The sequence below is a fragment of the Camelus ferus genome, chromosome 16 (genome assembly GCF_009834535.1).
Source record: "Camelus ferus isolate YT-003-E chromosome 16, BCGSAC_Cfer_1.0, whole genome shotgun sequence".
Lineage (NCBI taxonomy): Eukaryota > Metazoa > Chordata > Mammalia > Artiodactyla > Camelidae > Camelus > Camelus ferus.
This window is the reverse complement of record NC_045711.1, coordinates 4,556,690-4,574,246: the sequence shown is the minus strand read 5'-3', so window position 1 is coordinate 4,574,246 and position 17,557 is coordinate 4,556,690. Positions and strand designations below refer to the sequence as shown.

At 33.0% G+C, this 17,557-nt stretch overlaps 1 protein-coding gene across 2 annotated transcripts in view; it reads left to right on the top strand.

Annotated features, from left to right (window-relative positions):
- MED13 (mediator complex subunit 13) overlaps positions 1–17,557 on the top strand; it is an 84,561-nt gene that overhangs the window by 48,818 nt on the left and 18,186 nt on the right. For both annotated transcript variants that reach the window (XM_032498372.1, XM_032498373.1), the window contains exons 11-18: positions 696–777; positions 2,505–2,626; positions 4,314–4,404; positions 4,538–4,752; positions 5,034–5,230; positions 5,897–6,813; positions 13,358–13,519; positions 16,310–16,533. In XM_032498372.1, the coding sequence (XP_032354263.1) occupies positions 696–777; positions 2,505–2,626; positions 4,314–4,404; positions 4,538–4,752; positions 5,034–5,230; positions 5,897–6,813; positions 13,358–13,519; positions 16,310–16,533 (2,010 nt within the window). The remainder of the gene's footprint in view (positions 1–695; positions 778–2,504; positions 2,627–4,313; positions 4,405–4,537; positions 4,753–5,033; positions 5,231–5,896; positions 6,814–13,357; positions 13,520–16,309; positions 16,534–17,557) is intronic.

Genomic DNA, 17,557 nt, shown 5'->3' with positions numbered 1-17,557 from the left:
GTTGATTTTGAGTTAAAAAATCTGTAAGTGAATATCCAGTTTTCAAAAATACAATAAAATACATATCACTGAGTTTATAAAATATATGATATTTTCAAATATGTGAATCAAGAACTTATAGTGAGTCCCTCTAAAAATAAAAAGTTACTTTAATGAAGTGTGGGACATACATATTTGATTAAAATTTTAAATATCAAGTATCTGAGGATCTATTAATAAGCACAAGATAGTTCTGCTAGATAAGAGTTTTGCCTTAAATACAGAATTAGAAATTGCAAATTATAAAATTGCAAAAAGGACCCAGTAATATGTTTAATACAAAGAATTCATTTCACAAAGTTTTATTTAGCCTTATGTGTGCCAGGTACTTGACATTTGTTCTTTTATAAATATGAAAACAGTAATAGCTGGGAAGGCAGTTGGTACTGTAGAAAGACCGTGGACAATGGAATTTGACAAATTTAGATCGAAATCCCAGCTCCATTACTTACCAGCTGTATTTCCTGGGTTATCTTTAGAACTGTTTTTTGTCTGTAAGGTGAGCATACTACTTTTTATATAGGTTAGTTTTAAGAACTAATGATAATGTCTATAGAACACCTGGCAGAATGCTTCATTCACAGCTACTCAATAGTTGGTGCATTTTATTATTGGTAAAATGTATATTTCGGCCTAATATGTAATATTGTATGCAGGTAGAAGATGGGCCATCTAGTGTAACAGTGTTATCACATGACGAAGATGCTATGTCATTATTTAGTTCCTCTGTCAAGCAAGGTAAAACTTTTATTTCCTATCAAAATACTTCATTCCAGGATTGTTACTCCACACTAATCTGATAGTGTTGGACTTTTAATGTTCCTTTTTGCATAATTCATATGTTTCATAGAGACCTATCTTAAAATTATGGACTTACTGTTTATCTTCTACTGGGAGAAACAGGTTTAGGTTATAGAAATTCTGTTTTGAATTGTTGGAACATCTTTCCTTTTTTAACAAATAAAAATAGTTCTCGTCTGTAAAGTAATGAGTTAGGATAAGATCATCACCTCGGATCCCTCTCAGATCTAAAACCTCAATTTATGAATTAGGCTTTACTGTAATTTTGTTGTCCTTTTCTCCCTCTCCCTCCAAATTAGAAGGATTGTTGCTGAGGTCATTATTAATTTAACAAATTTTTTATTGAGCACATATTATGTAAGGCTTTGTTCTCATCACTGGAGATTCAGTGGTCAATACTCCACTTTGAAAATGTCTGATTTGTGCTTCTTGTGTGTGTATACAGTAGAGAATACTAATAAATGATACATTAATTCTTTTGTAAAATCTATTTAACTTGATGGAAGGCAAAGGAAGTCGTCCTTTGGTATGTATCTTTTAGGAACAAGTTTTTCTTGTAATATTTGAATAAATGGAGAGGATCAGGCTCTGTGCAACTAAAAACAGGAATTAGGAAAGAGTCCTTTGGAATAAGGAAGAGATGGTCTTTCATGAAGTAAATTTGATGGTCAGTGGTTCTTAAGTAGCTTGGTGAGTTAACAGTTTGGGTTCTTTAGCCTATTTGCCTACCCTTAGATATAGGGAATGTGTAATTGCCTTCTTGTACTTGTGTGGCTTTCTCAAAATGTGGGACCGTCTGCCACATTCTGGAGCATATTTTGAGGTGAAACTTGGAAATTTTGATTTTTAGTAAGTACTCTAGATTTTTTACGTTTTTACTAAAATTTCAGAGTTACTGCTCTAGTGAATCTTTAGAACTGACATGCAGAGGCACTTGGAAAGTCACTTCCATCTTTCTGAAAGTGAAGGCTATTTCAAGTCATTTAACAGCTTTGGAAGGTTTATACACCAAACTGCATTTTTTTTTTCTTGTGCACAAAGATGAGAGGACTTTAACTTTTACTTTGGCATTTTTATTTTTTCCTAAGTTATCATATATATTCCCCCTAAAACTGGGGTGGAAAAGCAAAAAGGAAAATTTTGGAACTGAAATGAAATTTAACTGAGTTACTTAAGTAAGTACTTGAGTACCTGGCACTAGGCAAATTGCTTTACCTACATTCCATCACATGTAATTCTTGCCATTACTGAGGCACAGAGAAATTAAGTAACTTGTATGGTCATACTGTTAATGTTAGAGTTGGAATTCAAATTAATAGTCTGTCTGACTCAGATCACTTAATTATTCTGTGCTTCCTTTACATTTCAGGAAGATAGCAAAATTAAAATGGGTGTGTGTTTAATTCTGTTTTCCTAATAGTGTTTATATTTTTATTTGATATATTATTCATGTAGATTACTTAGCTATGTTATGGATTACATAGCCCTTGGTGAGCTTTCTGGAGAAGATACCATCATTTATTTACAACATTATTTGTATGGAAAAAAATTTCAGCTTTTAAACAAATCACAGTTATTTATATGTCTAGCTTAAATAAATAGAATAATACTTATTTGGTCAGTAGTAGAATTTTTGATTGTGTTTTTCTGATTGACATATGTAGATGCTCCACGCACTACTAGTCATGCTCGTCCTCCATCAACCAGTTTGATTTATGACTCAGACCTGGCTGTTTCTTATACTGACCTTGATAATCTTTTTAATTCTGATGAAGATGAACTGACAGTGAGTATCCTATTAATGATTAAGATTATAATTTGTTTTCCTTGATTTTATATAAGCTTATTTAAGAGATATGTGACTTGAATATTATGTTTTAGTCCTGAACAATAGGAAATATTTTGGAATAAAATTTTTTTAGTTGGGTTTTTCTTTTTAACCTCATGTTAGAGCATTCTTGACATAATATCATCTATAAACTGAGTTTCTTTTTTTTTTAACGTTTGAAGGATATGTATGACTAAGCTTATTTTGAGCTCTGCTATATGTTATTTTTCTGCAGTCCTTAGGAAGCAGAAATTATTTAGCTAATTTTTGAGCCTCTAGTTTTAGAAATGACCCCCAAATCGACTCAATTAGTAAATAATAAGTAATTAACATTAAAATTATATTCCTTGTCAATTTTTAAAGGAATACTACTTCTTTTGAATTTCTTTGACATCATAGTCATTATTTTAAGACATCTACATACTATAATAATGAAAGAGGAAGAAAAAGTAATATTTAATCTTTAACACCCATTTGCAGAGAAAAGTGAAGATAAAAAATTAAAACTTTAAAATGAGATTCCCTAGAATGTCAAGTTTCTGACAGTTTAATGAATTGGGTGCTTCATTATAAAAGAGAATTCCTTTTTCATCTGCGTAAAGGTAGCTTGGAAGTTTCTATAGTACATTTGGTGTTTCTTGTCCTATATAATATATACTTTTAATCTTTTCTCATCAAAGATATGTGTGTGTGTGTGTGTGTATGTATATTTATATGTGTATAGATATATAGACACACACTTATATATGCATATTTGTTGTCTTCAATTAAGTGACATAAAGCAGATATCACTATACATAAACTTTAACTCCACATCTCATAATATAATATATTTTAGGTAAATATATCCCTGAATACTCTGGTACCTTTATACTCTCTTTCCCTCTACCATTTGTGTGTCAGTTGTGGCTCTACTGAGGTAAAAGGTTGTAATCAGAGCTTAGTCTACATATCTATGACAGAGTGGCTAACAGGAGACAAGGAACCAAGCTGACAGCTCTAACAACACTGGTGACAGATTGGAGATGCTAACACTTGGTTTGTTCAATGTATTAAAACTTACCTGTAGTTAGGGATCCTGTTGCTTTATCATATGAGATCTTTCTTAAGTTTTGCCTAGTTTTTCCTGTTGTAGCATTTTTGCAGGGATTATTAAACAAGATAAAAGTATAAAGAAGAACTCAGAAGAGTGATTGATTATATAGGAATCTTTAATGCCTTGTATTTAAAGGGACAAAAGCTTTATGCATATCTTTTACTACAAGTCAATTCTGATGTTAATTACAAACCTTTCTTATTGCAAGTTTTTTAAATTTTTATTTCAATAGGTTTTAAGTGGTAGGTGGTTCTTTGTGTTTTGAAAGTATTGGTCATTTTCTTTGAAGGAACTTTTCCCTCTGTTAATTTGGAGCATTATCAAATCAGTAGAGAAACCTAAGCTGGGTTCATTGATTACCTAAAATGTCTTTTATGTCTGTAAATTGTACCTAGTATGTATTTGGCTCTACACATTTGGCACAAATGGGCTATACTTTGAAGTTACATCTGAATGATTACTATCTTGAGATCACCACATCTGAATGATTACTATCTTGAGATCACCTTGGATTTAAATTTCAGAGAAATGTTTTTTTTTCCTTAATAGCCTGGATCGAAAAAATTGGCAAATGGATCAGATGATAAATCCAGCTGCAAGGAATCAAAGACAGGAAATCTGGACCCATTATCCTGCATAAGTAAGCTTCCCAAATCTGTGTTCCAGATAAATCTGCAGACTTTAATATCAACAAAGTTCCCTACCCCTTTGTTTTAAACACAGAGTAACTTCTTTTTATTCTTAGGTTAAAATGTGTGTTTTATTAAATACAGGCACTGCAGATCTTCATAAAATGTATCCTACACCACCATCATTGGAACAACATATTATGGGATTTTCCCCAATGAATATGAATAATAAAGAATATTGTAGTATGGATACAACACCTGGAGGAACTGTTCTAGAAGGAAATAGTTCTAGTGTAGGAGCACAGTTCAAAATTGAGGTTGATGAAGGATTCTGTAGCCCAAAACCTTCTGAAATCAAAGTAAGTATTTTATTTTTCTAGGAAATAATTCACTTTCTGTATTTTTATATAGAGTTAGTTTGTGGCTATATTAAAAAGTCCTTTCATAGTGATTCTAGTTTTATAATTAACAAATTTAAATTGTGGTGACACTATTAAGACTGCCTTTTAGAAAAGAGTAGAATTATATTTGCATTTTATTATTTTGTTTAAAGAAAGGAAAAAAAGACTAGAATCAGTTTCTTTTTTTCTTTTCCCCCTTGGAAGATAAGATGCTGAAAGTTATGGTCTTTATATTGTAGGATTTTTCTTACGTTTATAAGCCTGAAAATTGTCAAGTTCTAGTGGGATGTTCCATGTTTGCACCTCTAAAAACTCTACCAAGCCAGTGTCTGCCTCCTATCAAATTGCCAGAAGAGTGTGTTTACCGTCAGAGTTGGACTGTTGGGAAATTGGAATTGCTTCCTTCGGGACCTACAATGCCATTCATCAAAGAAGGGTATGATTTAAATTCATATTATTGGTAAAGTTTATGAATGCTTATGTAGCTTTAATTTTTTTCATAGGAGAACCTGGTATGCTGGTACCTGAAAGAAAGATACTAGTTTCAATTCTGAAAATTGTTTTCTAATTAATAGATTATAATGGTATTAATTGGATATAGTTAAACTATTGAAACATTTAAGACCAATAAACTTTAATTATGTCTTTGGAAGAACCTTTTATTGGTCTAAAATTCTAAATTACTCTCATTTGTACATTTGCCATATTTCACAAACTTTTTGTATTTAAATATTTCTGAAATTTTTTTTGTAATTGGTATCATCTTAAAATTGCTATTGTCCTTTTTTATACATGAATATCTCTAAAAAAAAAAAGCAATCAATCAGTGGCATCTTAGAATCAATGAAACGTGGGTATTTGTAGTACAGGAAATGTATAGATAGTAAATGTGGATGTGGAAGAGTGTACACAGGTTTTATTTATAATGGACAATCACCTAGAGTGAATATATTAACCAAAAATATATATTTAATTGCAGTAATTGTGCTTTCGTATCTTTTCAGTGTTAATGGAAAATACTTGGGACATTTTTAGTTGTATTTTACATTATTAATATGTTCCTTTGTGTATGTTTTTATTTCTTTTACCCTGGTGACACTAGTGATGGAAGTACTATGGATCAAGAATATGGCCCTGCTTATACACCTCAAACTCATACTTCTTTTGGAATGCCTCCTAGCAGTGCACCTCCTAGTAACAGTGGAGCAGGAATTCTTCCTTCCCCATCTACCCCTAGGTTTCCAACTCCAAGGACTCCAAGGACTCCAAGGACTCCTCGTGGAGCTGGTGGACCTGCTAGTGCTCAAGGTTCAGTCAAATATGAAAATTCAGACTTATATTCACCAGCTTCCACCCCATCCACATGTAGACCCCTTAATTCCGTTGAACCTGCAACTGTTCCTTCCATCCCTGAAGCACACAGTCTTTATGTAAACCTCATTCTTTCGGAATCAGTTATGAATTTGTTTAAAGACTGTAACTTTGATAGTTGCTGTATCTGTGTCTGCAACATGAATATCAAGGGTGCCGATGTTGGAGTTTACATTCCAGATCCAACGCAGGAAGCACAGTATAGGTGTACCTGCGGCTTCAGTGCTGTCATGAACAGGAAATTTGGAAACAATTCAGGATTATTTCTTGAAGATGAGCTAGATATCATAGGACGCAACACAGAATGTGGCAAAGAAGCAGAAAAACGTTTTGAAGCTCTCAGGGCTACTTCTGCTGAACATGTTAATGGAGGACTAAAGGAATCTGAAAAATTGCCTGATGAGTTGATATTATTGCTACAAGATCAGTGCACTAATTTATTTTCACCCTTTGGAGCTGCAGACCAAGATCCTTTCCCTAAAATTGGTGTAATTAATAATTGGATACGTGTTGAAGAACGGGACTGTTGCAATGATTGCTACCTTGCGTTAGAGCATGGGCGTCAGTTCATGGATAACATGTCTGGAGGAAAAGTTGATGAAGCACTTGTGAAAAGTTCATGCTTACACCCCTGGTCCAAAAGAAATGGTAAGTATGCTAATGGAATAGTTCCTCTGTTTATTTTCATTTAGTTTTATGACTTTGCTTTTCCTTCTTAGGAAAAAGTATTAAAGGCAATTTCCCATGTAATTGATAGAGACACTTAAATTTGGACTTAAAACTCCTTTAAGAGTGACATTTTTAAAGGAAGAATTTCTTAGCAGTTTCGTTTAATTTCACTAATAAAAGTATGGTTATTGCAAGCCTGTAATTATATACTTGTATAGGAGTATAAAAGGTACTTCGTACATGCTAATTAGCAGAGGACTGCTAGTTGTCGGCTTTATTCAACATTCTTTCACTCATTAAATATTTATTGAGCACCTAGTAGTGCCAGACACTGTTCTTTTATAAAGCACAGTATTCAACAAAGCAAACATTATTTCCTGCCCTTTTTGAATCTGTAAGACTCAAAATAATAAATGAAAAATAAGTAATTATAATAGTGTCAGAAACTGACAAGTGTTTTGAAGGAAAGGGAGGGTAAACAAGTGGAAGAAGACAAGAATGTGCTACATTAGATGTATGTTTAGAGAATCTGTTACTGAGGGACAGCATTTGAGCAAAGGCCTACATAAAGTAGAGGCATGTGAGCTGTGTGGCTAAATGAAAGAAGAGCGTTTTCAGACAGTGTAAAGACCATGAGGGAGTAGTATATTTAATGTATTTGAGGAACAGTAAGGAGGCCCTGTTGCTGGAAGGAATTGGGTGATGAGGAGACTGGTAGGAGATGAAGTCTAGGAGGTGACTGAGCACCAAAATCACATAGGGTCTTATGGACTATGTGAGTAAGACCTTTATAGTTCATTCTAAAAGTGATGGGAAGCTATATTTGAGCAGGGAAGTAACATGATCTTTTTACTATTTAGTTTTTTAAAAGATCACATGAGCTATTGCAGGTGGTGAAGGTGAGAGTAGAAGCAGATCAGTTAGGAGGCAGTTACAGTAGTTCAGGTGAAAAGTGATAGTAGCTTTGACAAGATTGGAAGCAACAGAGATGTGAGGAGTAGAGGCCTAGGCATATTTGGGAAATAGAACCTACAGGATTTGCTGACACAAGAAAAGATAAGGCATCAGGGATAGCTTAAGCAACTGGATGAATGATGGTGCTAATTATAGAAGCGGGGAACATTGGAAGAGAATGTCAAGTACATATTTGGAGATAAGAGTTTAAAATTCGGAGGAGTGGTTGGGGCTAAAGATTAAAATTTTGTGTGTGTGAGTTATTAGTATTTAAAATGATAGAGCTGGATGAAATAAGCCAGAGGATGACTGTGGATAGAGAAGTCCAAAGATGGAACTGACATTTAGAGATGGGGAAGAAGAGGAGGATCTAGGTTAGGAAACTAAAGAGGTAGGGGGAAAAACCAAGAGAGTATGGTGTCCTGCAAGCCAAGTATAGAAAATGTTTGAAGGAGAGAATGATCATCAATGTCAAATACTTGTGTATAGTTATTAAAGATCTAATGATTTAATCCATGTGCAGTGCTTAACACAATGCTTGACGCATAGTACTGAATTAATATAAGCTGCTATTATTATTATTAAAATAATCAATTAGGTATTTTTCTTTTAGGCACAGCTACTGGAAAACTTAAACTTTTAAAAAGATGTCTCAGTATACCACTGATTAACTTTTTAGACTTTTGGTAATTATCCATAAAGTTAGCCTCCTTCAAAATGTGATTTTTGTTAAGAATTAATGTTCTTAGGTAATATATGCCATTTAATAATGTTGATTTGATCCTTATGTCATCTGCTAATCTGGTCATTTTTTTTGACACATGTGCAAAACAATGTGCTTGGTATTCTGAGAGATACGAAGATACCCTGCATTTAAATTATACATAGACTACCTGGAGAACTAAAACTGTAATGCAGGGTTGAAGTAAAAATACTCTAAATGCCCACTGACAGAAGAATGGATAATAATTATGATAGTACAGGTGGCATGTGCTCTAAAAATGAATAAAACTATATATAACAAATATGTGACTCTTAGTAATAGTATTGAGGGGTGGGAGAGGGAACAAGTTCCAGATTTTGTGTAGTAAGATTTTTTTTTTTTTATAAAATTCTAGAACAGGCAAAACTAAATGTATTTTTTAGATGCACATCAGGATAGTGGTTAATTCTTAAAAGCTGAGAGATAGGATAGGGAGACGCACTTAATAGGATTGTTCGGGTAATATTGTAGTTCTTGGGTAATGAGGTCATAGTTGTTTATTATATTATCATTAAAGACAGTTTGTGAAATAAGATAGGGCAATGCATGGACCAATGGTTAAATTTTTTCATGGTACAGTTTGATGATTCACCAAACTCACTGTATTCAAGGATCAAGTTTTTAAAGAGAAAGGTGTAAGTAAATGTCATAGATATTCAAACAGAGGGCAAGATTATTTTCAACCATAGGTAGGACCACAGACCGTGGAGCCAGACTACTTGAGTTTGAAACATGGCTCCGTTGCTGTATACTGTGTGACCTTGGGGAAGTTATCTAACCTCTATGTGTCTCAGTTTCTTAAAATAGAGTCAATAATAGTATTTACCTCATACATTGTTGAGAGGGGCAAGTGAGCTGATACGTGTAAAACAGAGATCAATGCCTGGCACAAAGTGAGAACGCAAATGTTAGCAGTAGTAATAGTAGTAGCATTAGCAGCAGCAGCAGCATTAGTGGTACTCTTTATTTTTAAGAACCAACCCATCTTGAAATTTCTCATCACAAGAAATTTTTGTAGCGTGTATGGAAATGGATGTTAACTGGACTTACTGTGGTGATCATTTTGCAGTATATACAAATATCAAATCACTACTTTGTATACCTGAAACTAATATAATCTGTCAATTACACCTCAAAAAAAAAAAGAAAGAACTGACTTATTGCCAAGTAATAGAAAATATTGAATATTATCTTGTGTACTTTTTTTGTATAACAGTAAACATTGATGTAAACAGATAACTGCAGCCATAAAGATGAATTTCATCCTAAGAACTTATATTGAGAAAATAATTCAAAACAAACAAAAAAGAGAAATGGCTTTACATTTCAATTTAAAATTTCAATATAAAAACAAATTGATGGTATAAACTTCCCTAAATGTGCAGTATTAGAATACTTTCCATTAAATTATAGCAACATCATGAAATAGTAGCAAGCTCCTGCATTAGAATCTTTGCCCTGACTGTTTCCTCTGCCTGAGACATTCTTCCTCTAGGTATTTACATGGGTGACTCATCTCCTTTAAATCTTGTGAGAAGTCATTTTCTCAGTGTAAAGTTGCAAGCCCCTCTTCATATTCTCCATCCTGCTTCTTCTGCTTTTTTCCATAGTGTTTGCTTATTACCTTCTAATATATTGTATAATTTATTGATTGATTAATTATTGTCTCTCACTCCATTAAGTTCACCCCATGAAAGTTCTGTGTAATAGAAAGGGTTTTTGTCTTTTTTGTTGATATATCCCCAATACCTAGAGCGGTGCCTGGCATATAGTAGATGTCCAAGGAGGGTTGAAATAATTGTTTGAAGGAATTAAAAGTTTACAAAACTATAGATTATATAATTTAATGGCAATGTTTATTTTTCTCAAGATAGAAAAAGCTTTGTTCTAATGATAAAAAAAAATACATACTTGCTGAAAAGGAAGTTAAGAATCTAGATGGTACAGTAAAGTAGGAGTAAAAATTGCCCCATATTTTTGCCCATCCCCATCATCACACCACTCCACGATCACTTGTTTTTAAGCAACTTTATTGACATACCATACAGTTCACCCATTTAAAGTGTACAGTTGAATGGTTTTTAGTATTCACAGAGTGTGTAGCCATCATCACAATTATAGAACATTTTCATCACCCTTAAAGAAACCCCATATTTGTTAGCAGTCAATCCCTATTTTCCTCTAACCACTCCCTCCCAGCACTAGGCAACCACCAGAATACTTTCTATTGCTGCAGATTTGCCTCTTTATACATCTCATATAAATAGTATTATACACTATATGGTCTTTTGTGATTGGCTTCTTTCACTTAGCATAATGTTTTCAAGGTTCATCCATGTTACAGCATGTGTTTAGTACTTCATTTTTTTGCCAAATAATATTCCATTTATGGGCATACCACATTTTATTTACCCATTCATCTGTTGATGGACAGTTGGATTGTTCCCACTATTTGACTATTTTGAATAATAAACTTGTGTACAAGTTTTTGTCTGAACATATGTTTTCATTCCTCTTGGGTAGACTTGATGGGTCATATAACTCCATTTTACCTTTTGAGGAACTGCCAGACTGTTTTCCAAAGCAGTTGCACCATTTTACATTCTGACTTGGAATGTGAGGCTTCCACTTTCTCTACATCTTCATTAACACTTGTCATTGTGTGTGTGTGTGTGTGTGCGTGCGCGCGTGCGCGCACGCGTGCTTCATACTCATCCTGTTGGATGTGAAATGTTATCTCACTGTGGCTTTGATTTGCATTTCCCATATGACTGATGATTTTGAGCATGTGCTTATTGTCCATTTGTATGTCTTCTTTGGAGAAATGTCTTTTCAGATGGATCCTTTGCCCATTTTTTAATAGGGTTTTTGTATTTTCATTACTGAGATAGAGTGTTGTTTGTATCTCTTGGATACAAGTCCCTTATCTTGTATGATTTGCACATGTTTTCTCCTGTTCTCTGGGTCGTCTTTTCACTTTCTTGATATGTCATTTGAAGGAGAAAAGTTTTAAATTTTGATGAAGTTCAGTGTACTATTCTCCTTTGTTGCTTATACTTTTGGTGTCATATCTAAAAAGGCTTTACCTAATCTTAAATCATGAAAATTTACTTCTGTGTTTTTTTCTGAGAGTTTTATCATTTTAGGACTTACATTTAGGTTTATAATCCATTCTGAATTAACTTTTTGTATATAATGTAAGGAAGGGGTCCAACTTCATTCTTTTGTAGTGAATATTCAGTTACCCTAAAACCATTTGTTGAAAAGATTCTTTCCTCACTAAGTTGTCTTGGCATGTTTGTCAAAAATCAGTTGACCATAAATGTGAGGTTTTATTTCTGGACATTTACTTCTGTTCTATTGATCTATATGTCTGTCCTTCATAATCACTTTTAAAAATCATTATATATTCTAAAAACCATTGCTTTCTGACCAGTTCTCAGCTTAGAGACCTGGTACTTGTCATAATGTGTGATTATATTCTTTTTCATGTCAGTCTCCCACACAAGATTATAAAATCCCTGAAGATATGAGTAAGAATTGATTTACACAGTGTTCCTAACAGCTAGCAAAATTCCTGACCCATAGTGGGTCTTCAGGATTTTTTTTTTTTAAGAATGAAAGAGTATCTATGAGAAATCTGAGTTAAAATCAAAATACAGATGTCTGAACTTCACCCAAATCAGAATTTCTCAGGGTAAGCTCTGTAGTTACATGTTTTTTAAAAGTTTCCAGTTTGATTATGGTAGGCAACCTTAGCCAATGAAAACTTTTTCTAGATTTTGTTTTATGTAAATATTCACATATGAATACACATAGTTCTATTTATGTAAAATATTTTCCATCGATTGTTTTATATATAACCTTTTTTAAAATTTACTAGTGTCATAGTCATTAGTCCATTTCAGTTAGCTCTGTTACCACTTTTAATGGCTATGTAGTATTCTATTATATATAATAGTTTATTTAAACATATAATAAGCAGTATATATGAAATTAAATTGTTTCTGATTCTATACACTATTTAGATATAAGGAATTAAAACCAGAATAATAAATTAGGCAGTAAGTTGAATGATTTAATGTAGCAGAATATTCAAACAGTCTCTGTGATACAACTGAACCATACTAGGGGGACAGATTAATTATATCAGTAATATTTTGTGATTTGTTTTTAAAAAAGCCATTTGACATGTAAGAACACCACCTTTTATATCCATTCTGATAGTCGGTCAGCAATGCAAGTCATTTCTGCATTGCAAGTTGTATGTTTCAGAGTTGTAACAGACTACTGTTTTTCACAAATTAAACTTTAATCATTATAACCAGTCTTATCTGGTCATTTTACCAAAGTGATGTTAATTGAGTTTCATAATTTATATGAATTTATAGCTCATTTCTGTGTGAGACGGAGTTCTTTCAGGTAAGATACCTATAAGCACCAAAAAATAACCAGAATAAATGCAAAAAAAATTTTTTGGATTAATTTATAAATTGGTTAATGAGCTAATGAATCACTTTTTTATGGAGATGAGTTATAATAACTTTTTATTATATTTCTTCTTGGTTTTAAATGTCTAGAAAACTCATTTCTATAGATCATTTTAGATAGAACTTAATATAGTTCTGTACATAGGCAGATGCTTAATCTGGGGTGAAGAGCTGAACTTCCCTAGATACATTTCTTTTTTTTTTTATTGAAGTATAGTTAATTTACAATGGTTTGTTACATTTCTTTTTAAAATTTTTTTGTGAGTTGACAAAAGCATTTGTTATTCTTTTTTTTTTTTTATCTAAATGGTTGTAGATGTGAGTATGCAGTGCTCACAGGATATACTTCGAATGCTCCTATCTCTTCAGCCAGTTCTTCAGGATGCTATTCAGAAAAAAAGAACAGTAAGGCCTTGGGGAGTTCAAGGTCCTCTCACTTGGCAACAATTTCATAAAATGGCTGGCCGAGGCTCTTATGGTAAGTAATTTGTAGTAATGTGTATGGACTTATTTTATTTCAGTTCTCAGTTTCTTTTGCTCAACTTTAATAAGCACATTTATCTTCCTTAAATGTTTTTGTGGCATACGCTTGACTTAAATCTAGCGTGGTCAATCCTAGCCTTTTCTTATTTTGAACATTTTCAACATTTAATTTACTAGGTTCTCCAGCTATACTTCAGAAAGAACAGCTTGACTTAGATTTGTTTTTACATGTTATATTGACCAGTAAGATCTTACGTGGAGGAAGAATCACATGGCCAGAAATTTTAAAAAAGACTGAAACACTACTCTTGTTGTAAATTATCATTTTACAAAACTGAATGAAAAATGGGGTACAAAGTAGAGAGGAATAGTAGTGATAAAAGGCTCCAAGGTCTTCACTGAAAAAAACAAAAAACAAATTATCAGTCGTGACAAGAGCAGCAAGTGAATTATCTCAATATAGTACACAGCAGACTTATGGTCTGTAATGGAAAGAACATTCAAAATGCTTGAACTATGTATTGAAGATTATCTCTGAAAGGTGGGGTGTAATTGGAACTTTTGAAAAATATTTGGAATAACAGTTCTTAACATTGAAATCCTTGACTTTTGTGCATGGTTTTAGAATGCATTATATTCAGAAGTAGCAGATTCTCGCTTTTTTTCTTTCATCCTTCTATTAATGGCTAAATAATTTTTTTTTTTATCCTTGCAGTTTTTCTTTACTTGCCCACAATTCATGTGGCATTGTGCAATTCATTTTATATCATTTCACTGATTATCATAACAGTCTCCCCCAAAGGGCCAAATTACACAGATAAGGAAACCATTAATTGGTGAGATGACCTGTATCAGGTCACACAGCCCGTCAAATGGTAGGATGAGACTCAAACCCAGGTCTACTCTTTTGACCTCAGTACCTACTGGAAAGAATTTCAGGCCCTGGCAGGCTGGAGGGACAGATACTTTTGATTTGGTTGATCTTTTGGCTTTTGTCACTATTTGCTGGCTTTTGTTCACTGCTTTAAGTCTAGCCCTGAGGCAAACTATCTTTCAGCTGGATCTGAACCAGGGCTGCTACACTAATGAAGAGATAGACATTGATTTTGAACCAAGAATTCTTAGGGTTGATAACCTTTATTTGTTGAAATCATCTAAGTGGAGTATACTTGTGTCATCCCCCCATAATAATCCTGTGCAGGGCAGACAGCTACATTCTGAAATTTGGAAACAAGTTTTAAAATGGGCTGAAGGTTACTAAAAGTTGAGTCTTGATTTCTACTCATCATTTTTTTTCTCTGTTACTTAACTACTTACTAGTAGTTTTAACATTTTTTTTAAAACCAAAACAGTTGACATGCAAGAATTTTGTACTTTACTGATCAGTCCGTATGGAGCTTTTTTAAAAATACCTGAATATATTTCACTATTCTTTACATATGAAGTTTTACCAGTCCACTGTTTATGGACATAAGGATTGTTGGCATCATTATCATTACAACATTTTCTGTAATGAACAAAAATCCCTGGCTTAAATCATATGTGTATATTTTTAAAATATTACCAAATTACTCTCTAAACTATCAATTTAAACTCACACCAATGAAATGTATGTTTCCCCAAACCCTTGCCATTAGGGTGCTGAGTAGAGGTGAAAATGGTTATTTCATTATAGTTTGAGAAGTAGAATCATATAGACTGCGACGGTGGATTTCAGTAGATTTCCTGGGTTCTGATTCCACCTGTGCCACTTGTGTGATACTGAACAAGTTGCTTAACTTCTCCGTTTCTGCTTTCTCATCTCTTAAAGTGAGGTTAATATTAGTGTCTGCCTCATCTTTTTTGTGAGGATTAAATGAGTTAATGTATGTAAAGATACCTGAACATTATCTAGCACATAGTAAATTTTATAATTGTTTGCTATTAATTAAATGATTGAACATCTTTATGTATAAGAGGTATTTCTGTTTCTGTGAACTTTGCTCATATCCTTTACCCATTTTTCTGTTAGGATGTTGATAGTTTTCTCATGGATTTATAGGTCTCCTTTATATGGTAAGGAAATGAACGTTTTGTCATGTGTTGCAGATTTTCTTTTTCCAATGTGTAGTTAATTGTTGGATTTGTTTATAGTGTTTTTTTAGGCCAAAATTTTAAATATCTATTGTTAGATTAATTAATTTTTAAATGGACAGATTTTGTGTTATGCTTGAAAAGACTTTTCCCAGTCCAAATTTAATTTATTTTAATTTTTTTGTTGTTTTATTTTTCCCCTGGCCAGATTTATTAAAAATAAAATGGTGATATAGGTAAAGGGGATTAAGAGGTATACACTTTCAGCTATAAAATAAATGTCATGGGGATGTAATGTACACATAGGGAATGTAGTCAATAATATTGTAACAACTTTGTATGGTGACAAATGGCAACTGGCTTATTGCAGTGATTATTTCATAATGTATAAAGATATCAAATCACTATGTTGTACACCTGAAACTAATATAATTAAGAAAAAATTCCTCTCCCATATTTTCTTTTGTACTAATAAGTTTTTGTTCAAGTTACTGTTTTTACATTTAAGTGAAGGGGTAAGTCATGTGTTTTATGAAGATTCTTTAGCAAATTCCTTACTGGAAGAGCCTCAATCACTGGCTTTTAGGTATTTTTGCCTTCAGTCAAATATTTTTTTTACTACTACTACTGACTTCAGTAACTCTTGAAATTTAAATAAGAAGACATACTCCTCTTTTAAATGTTTTCTTAAAATATGTTGTTTCTTATCTAGGAACTGATGAATCCCCAGAACCACTGCCAATCCCCACGTTTCTGTTGGGTTATGATTTTGATTTTCTGGTGCTTTCTCCATTTGCTCTCCCTTATTGGGAGAGACTTATGCTGGAACCCTATGGATCTCAACGAGATATAGCCTATGTTGTACTATGTCCAGAAAATGAAGCCTTGTTAAATGGAGCCAAAAGCTTTTTTAGAGATCTTACTGCAATATATGAGGTAGGTTCTTAAAAAGAGATGGCATTTTAAAACTACCTTATGATTTGTATGTTTATATATAAAATGTACTGGACATTTCAGTTGACTGGTAAAGAATAATAATGATGTCAGACTAGATGTTTATTTCTCATACCAGCCAGTTACATTCTTTACAGCTTTGACCCAGACCCTTTGTTAGATGTGTGTGCCATGGGTCACAGTGGAAACCGCCATATTGGGGAAAAAACATTGAGAGCATGTATGTACCATTTAAGATAATCCTTCTCTGAAACAAAGGTAACATTGTTAAATGGCCAGGAAAAAAATTACATTTATAAAAATTCTAGTCATGAGTCTCTAGGACCTCAGTTAATAATGCTAGGTCTCACTTTCCTCATATCTAAAATAAAGCTGTGCTAGATGTCTCTTAAGATCCATCTCATTTCTGAAATTCTTGGCTGATCTTTAAGTTATAATTTTCATGTTGTATCCGTCACTGAGTGCAGTGATTAAAATTTTTAAGTACTCTGGAACATAAAGTCTTCATTGTAAAGTCATCCCTGAGAATCCTCAGGGTATTGGTTTCAGGACCTTCTGCAGATACCAAAACCCATGGATGCGCAAGTCTCTTATAAAAAAATGGTATAGTATTTGCATATAACCTGTACACATCCTACCTTATACTATAAGTCATCTTTAGATTTCTTATAATACCTAATGCTGTGTAAATAGTTGCAGATATGGCAAATGCAAGTTTTGTTTTTTTGGAACTTTCCCTTTTGTTGTTGTTGGGAATATTTTTTATTTGTTGTTGATTGAATCCATGGATGTGGAATCCAAGGTTACGAAGAGCCAAGTATCTACCTTTTCCCACAAATGCTTGAAATCTAGTCTTTGAAATTTAATTTATTTTATGAATTGTTAATTTGTGCTAGTTAAGCTCCTCATTATGTCCCATTTAATTACAAGGTTATCTGTACTGTGATTTGTAAAAGTAAGTATTTCCAAAGAATGTTATTTACAACACGAGTCCTACAGAATCTTC